A 6,658-nucleotide genomic window follows, 5' to 3' on the forward strand; every position below is an offset into this window, starting at 1 on the left:
GAAAGCAGCAGACTGACCATGCTGAGGTGGTTCTGGTGTCCCACCTCCACTTACGGCTTCCACAATGGAAGTGGAGGTACCAGCAGGGTGAAACAATCCAAAGAGGCAGCAGGAACACAAGTCTTCCTTTCCTTAGAGGCAGCTTTGGAGTGAAGGCGTTAGCTCAGAGCTGAAGGTGCTTCTTGATTCCATAGATCCAGAGCCCCAATGGGCTGGGCTACCACTCTACCCTCAAGAGGAACGCTCCAGGTTCAGGAGGAGAAGCTTCTCCTTCTCTGCTGGGTCGCTGCCTTTTAACCAATTTATTCGTACAACGTATGTGACACTTGGTGAGCTCGTTGTGAAAACCAATTAACTGTTAGAAGAGAGGCAATGGTAGGACAGTAAACATTAAAAAGACACTCCTGACACTCAAACAGTATTTATGAGAATTTTAAATGAATTTACCCAAGAAAGCAGAAGATATTTCTCGTAGGGTATTTCTGAAGTGTGCTTGCTTTTGTGGAAGGAGAAACACTAGAAATTAAATGAGTTATACACTAATCCTATGGTTAATTGGAGACAGAGCCATCATTCGAAAGGCTGAAGAAAACACAAGCAGCTAAACAATCACCGAAGGGCAAATGAATCCGAAGCTCGCACATTCCTTGCAGTGCGTGTCTGTGCAGGCAGTCGGTGTTTTGAATGTTTTCCTTCTTTAAACATCTCGTACTCTCTCAGCGCTGTCGTTGGGGCTGTGGTGAAGGACCCTCTCCATGCTGAGGGCTGCAGGTGAGGACCTGGGGGAGCCCAGGGTGCTCAGAAGAGCAAACAGAGCCTCAGCTCAGGACCGCGGGCAAAGCTCCCTCAGCTACGAGAGCGGAGGCTCGGCCACCCATGGGAACAAGCCCAAACTGGGTCATTTCTGCACTCAGCAGCAGAGATTGCGCCCGTCTTGTCTGGACGTGTTAAACTGGTAAATGAGAGCAGACTCCCAACTGTTCTGGTCTGAGCTCGCCATCCTGGTGACGTGCCTGACAGAACGTCCATTCTCAAGGCAGGCTTGGACTGAAAATGCATCCAGATCCATATCCTTGTACATCGCACAGGGCTGCTGTTGTCAAACCTGCAGTCTCGGTGTTTCAAGGCACAGTGGCTTTGGCCTTTAGGAGTCAGACGGGGCTCTGGAGCACCGCTGGGACAGGGAGGACTGAAGGAACAGCACTGGTATCTCATTATGCCATAAGCTTCTGTACCATCCCATTGGACCCAGCAGGGCAGCACAAGAAGGTCCCTCGCTCCAAGAAGGATGTTGAGGCTTTGGAGTGTGTCCAGAAAAGAGCAACGAAGCTGGTGAGGGGCTGGAGAACGTCTGACGAGGAGCGGCTGAGAGAGCTGGGGGTGTTTAGCCTGGAGAAGAGGAGGCTGAGGGGAGACCTTATTGCTCTCTACAACTACCTGAAAGGAGGTTGTGGAGAGGAGGGAGCTGGGCTCTTCTCCCAAGTGACAGGGGACAGGACAAAGGTGAATGGCCTCAAGCTGCGCCAGGGGAGGGTCAGACTGGGCATCAGGAGAAAAATTTTCACAGAAAGGGCCCTGTTAGAGGCTGCCCAGGGAGGGGGGTGGAGTCCCCATCCCTGGAGGGATTTAAAAGCTGGGTAGACAGGGTGCTCAGGGACATGGTTTAGTGGCAGATAGGAATGACTGGACTCAATGATCCAAGAGGTCTTTTCCAACCCGTTGATTCCATGATTCACGGAGAGTTTTGCAGGCAAAAATTATATTCCCTACCTATCTAATTGATTACCTGTAATGCTGCCAAAGTGATGCTAAAGCAATCATTCCGTTAGAAAAGTATTGGAGGCATTCTGCACATTGCCAACGTTCTGGCAGGTTTACAGCAGTTTTGCATAGCAATGTCACTTGGAAGCCCTCAGCCCTGGTGACACCACAGCAGCACAGCTACCACCACCGAGATTTTTTCTGTGAAAGATTAGAACCTATCATAACAGCCAAAAATTGTAACGAGGTGAAATGTGGCACTGAACAGAGAGAAACCAGCAATCTGGTGCTCACACATGGATAAGTTTGTTTGCAAAGTCTGGTATTTATGGAAAGGGATGACCATTTCCTCCTCAGTTCAGAGTCATCTGCTGGGGCTCAGTGGCAGAGAAAAGACCAAGAATAATCCTTGGGGTTTCTTTTCCCAACAGCTAAAAGTTCCTTCATCTAAAGGCCAGGTTGGATGGGGCCTTGAGCAGCCTGGTCTAGTGGGAGGTGTCCCTGCCCACGGCAGGGGGTTTGGAACAGGATGAGCTTTAAGGTCCCTTCCGACCCAAACCATTCCATGATTCTATGAAAGGGCTCTGGTAGCGGGCAGGACTTAGCACTACCATGAACCCCTGCAATATTGGCTCTGAAAGGTTACCTGCACAAGAGTCCACAGCTGCTACTGATATAGGAATGAGCTCCTTAAAATCTACACGTCACTAAGTCATGGATGATTCATTGCTGGAGGGGTTCAAGGCCAGGGTGGATGAGGCTTTGAGCAACCTGATCCAGTGGAAGGTGTCTCTGGGGTTGGAACTGGATGGGCTTTAAGGCCCCTTCCAGCCCAAACGATGCCGTGTGATTCTGTGATCAGTTCAGGAGCTCCAGCAGGATGGGGAGTGATGAGCAGCAGCCACCTGGAGTCAAACAAGAGGCTCACACCCAAGAAACCCACACAGGAAAAGAGGCACACGGGAGCCTAACCTTCCTTTGGACTCCCCCCAAACACACTGGACAAACACAACCCAAACCTGGTCCAGAAGACATAGACCTAGAAGGTAACACAAAACCCCAAAAGAAATCATTCACTGGGTTTATTTCGTACATTGGGTTTATAATGTAAACTCCTCCCATAAGGACAAGATCGACTGTGATGGTGAGCGGAGGAAGAGGCAGGTCAGTCAGTGAAAGTCAAGTTGCTCACAACCAAGCAGTTTGTGGGATAGGGAAGGACACCATGACAGGATCTGTCCTGGGCATTCCGAGTTCACCTCAAGGTAGGCTCTCAGCGGACGGATGGCTCCAAAACCCTCTATCCAGCACTCAGTTCCCTACAATAAAGACAAAGGAGTCATTAAGCCGTGCTTCCAGCAAAGTGCTGCTGCAGCCAATGCTACAAGAGTTCAAAAGCCATCAGCATCCAGGCCAGGAGTTTGTTATGGAAGAGGACACGGGCACAGCAGAGCACAGGCATGCAGGTCTGTGGAATCCCAGGGATCATAGGACAGCACAAACACCCTCTTTCTCTGTTCCTGCAGAGGAACAGGCTCTCTTCAGATGATTTATGCCCAAAACCACACTGAAACCTTTGCTTCAAAACAGAGGGTGCACACTGTGGTCTCAGGACTGTAACCATGTTCCTGCTAAAGAAAACCCTTGTGAAGAAATTTAAATACTTCTACATGACTCAAGACTTTTTCCACTGTCTCTCCAAAATATCTACCCGAGATGCTGCAAGTGCAGCTGACTCCCTTGAAACATTCCTCTATCCTTTGGTTAAACCAAGGATCTGTGCAATACATATTTTGAAAAGGGGGAAGATTATGAAGGGTTTAAGTTCACTTTAAGTCAAGTTTAAGTCAAGTTGGCTCCAAAGAGATCTTACAGCGACCTTCCAGTACCTGAAAGGGGCTACAAGAAAGCTGGAGAGGGGCTGTTCACAAAGGCTTGTGGGGATAGGATGAGGGGGAATGGGTACAAACTGGAGAGGGGAGATTTAGACTGGACATAAGGAAGGATTTCTTCACGATGAGAGTGGGGAGGCACTGGAGCAGTTTGCCCAGGGAAGCTGTGGCTGCCCCATCCCTGGAGGTGTTCAAGGCCAGGTTGGATGGGCCTTGGGCAGCCTGGTCTGGTGGGATGTCCCTGCCCATGGCAGTGGGGTTGGAACAAGATGATCTTTAAGGTCTCTTCCAACCCAAACTATTCTATGATTCTAAGTATCTGTGGAAAAAGACTTAAAAAAGCACTAAGGATTTGCTCCGTGACTTCCAGACTCTCTGGTTTCCCTATAAAATGCTGTGTAGCTTGAAGGCAAGCGTCCTTTATTTAGCAACATCTAAATGCAATTGTTATTCTGACTGAATAAACAAATCCTGAGATACAGAGAGTTTCCTCTGGACCTTTTTCCATCAGCATCCTTCAACACATGGAAAAATCTTCCTAAATCCCTTCTATCCATGGCAAAGAATAAGTTTTAAGCCTGCCTACACAAACAGGTGCATTTAGAGCCCATCAGGAGGTACTGTCTAACTGCTACTCTGGCTGCGTGGCTGGTACGCCCTACAGATCCAGAACAGAACCTTTCATGTGCCATGAAAGGATAAAAACCACTTGAGAAAGCCAATTTTCCAATGAATTTGTGGCATGCAGTAACCAGAACATTCCATTTACTCTTAATAACAGTTACAAGGAACAGAAAGGAGCCTGGATTCACCCAGCAGCAAAACAAGTCTTGAACTCAAAGCTGTTCTGTCCAGGATTAGATGTCAAAAAGTTCCAAATCACCACAGAACACTGGCTTCTCAAGAACCATGTTACACTGTTAAAAACCCACTTCTTGCAAAATAACCACTTGAAAAGCATATTTTTATTAATATTTCATTCTTGTGAAGCCCCATATAAAGTAGAAAAAGCCCTAAACAACCAAGCTGAACAGTTCTGGCTTGGCCCAACGCTGGGATTGTGCCCCGGACAAACAGGACACCCTAAGGGTCCTATGACTGCACTGCTCTTGCTTGAGACGAGGTGCACAAACCCAACTTACCTTCAGAGCAAAGCTTACTCTTCAGTTTTAAACTTGCCACCGATGTAGGGGACATACTGAAGGACCAGCTTCCAGTCTGTAACCCATATCAAACCAGTGCCACCCACAGCACCCCAGGTAACAAGGGTGGGAGTCCTGCAGGAGAGACACACACGCAGCCAGGTAAACAATGTGGATTCTCCACTGGCAATCGCTCATCACTAAGGTCTCTGGGAAAGTTGTTTCTACCAGGAACAAAGGTTGGCAGAAATCTTGAAAGAATCTCACATACACAGAGAAGCGTCAGGGTATTGAGATCTTGTACAAGAGACGCTGATAGGCTTTTATTAAAAAGTGAATTATCAAGTGAAGAAGAGACACAGCTCTGTCTGTAACTTCTTCTGCGAGAACTGTGGCTCACCTCTCCTTTTCCTATACACAGGTGACTTCCTTCTCCCACGCATAACCCTGCAAAGTGGCATCTGCTGGCATGGGGAGGGGTGCCTGTGGCTCAGGGGCACTTGGGAATACAGAGTCACAGCCCTGGGACACCCAAGGATGTGCAGCCATGGCCCAGGGATGTGCAACCACAGCCTGGGGTCACTTGGAAACACAGAGCTACAGCTCAGGGACACTCAGGAACACAAAGCTATGGGCTGGGGCCATTTTGGGACATGCAAATATGGCCCGGGGACACCCAGGGATCCGCAGCTACGGCCTGAGGACACGCTGAAGGGCAGGGCATTTTGCCAGACAGACCAACAAACACACACAAACACAATCACAGTTATGCACATGCGAACAGACACGCACACACAAGACAGACAGACAGACAAGCACATGCACACGACGGACGCACTCACACCAGACAGACGAACACCCCCCCCAGACAGACAGATGTGCACACGACAGATGGACGTGCACACAACAGAAGGACGTGCACACAACACAAGGATGCACATACCAGACAGACAGACAGACAGACAGATCCCATCCCTCTCAGCCCTTTCCCCCCAGCTCAGCGCTCCCTTCTCGTGCCGAGCCCATCTCCCGGAGCCCCGCAGGGCACGGCCGCTGCTCGGGACCCTTCAGACTCCTCGGGAGCGCGAGGCATGCCGCGGCCGGGGCAGGGCTGGAGCACGGAACAGGCCTCTCAGCCCGCCCTTTGGGCTCCAGCCTCGCCTGCGTCCCCAAGCCACACCGTGAGGAAGCAAAGGGGGACACGGAGCAGATGGGGCCGGGCCTCACCAGTTCTGGAGGAGCTGGACGTAGCGCGGCCCCACCAGCTTGCTCAGCATCGCTGCCCTCAAAGTCACCCGCGCGGCGCAGGCGCCGGGAGCGCCGAGAGACAGGAAGGACCCCTCGCCACCAGCTCTGGGGCTGCCGGGCTGCCCGCGGCGCTGCCTGAGCGAAAAACCGTCGCCATGGCAACTGCTGGGCTTCATCGCCATCCATTAGAGGGGACAGGAGTGGGAAGGGGACAGGAGTGGGGAGGGGACAGGAGCCGTGAGGGCTGGGCCCACAGGGACCCAGTGCTGCTTCTTATGGCATCATGGAATGGTTTGGGGTGGAAGAGACCTTAAAGCCCATCCAGTTCCACCCCCTGCCATGGGCAGGGACACCTCCCACTGGATCAGGGGCTCCAAGCCCCATCCAACCTGGCCTGGAACCCCTCCAGGGATGGGGCAGCCACCACTGCTCTGGGCAACCTGTCTCCCCACTTGCATCGTGAAGAATTTCTTCCTAATGTCTAATCTAAATCTTCCACCATCCAATTTAAAGCCATCCCCATCACTCCATGCCCATGCAAAGAGCCCCTCCCCAGCTTTCCTGGAGCCCCTTTCAGCACTGGAAGCTGCTCTAAGGTCTCCCCAGAGCCTTCTT

At 51.0% G+C, this 6,658-nt stretch overlaps 1 protein-coding gene across 1 annotated transcript; it reads right to left on the minus strand.

The window, feature by feature from the left end:
* Positions 1-2,875: 2,875 nt before the first annotated feature.
* LOC104067724 (cytochrome b-c1 complex subunit 10) lies at positions 2,876-6,154 on the minus strand. The gene is made up of 3 exons (XM_009570509.2): positions 6,023-6,154; positions 4,796-4,930; positions 2,876-3,080 (listed from the first exon to the last, which is right to left on the minus strand). Exons 1-2 carry the CDS (start codon positions 6,070-6,072, stop codon positions 4,810-4,812), a joined length of 171 nt encoding a protein of 56 aa, XP_009568804.1. The 5' UTR covers positions 6,073-6,154; the 3' UTR covers positions 2,876-3,080; positions 4,796-4,809.
* Between the last annotated feature and the right edge of the window lie 504 nt (positions 6,155-6,658).

Source organism: Cuculus canorus, chromosome 27 (assembly GCF_017976375.1).
Source record: "Cuculus canorus isolate bCucCan1 chromosome 27, bCucCan1.pri, whole genome shotgun sequence".
NCBI lineage: Eukaryota > Metazoa > Chordata > Aves > Cuculiformes > Cuculidae > Cuculus > Cuculus canorus.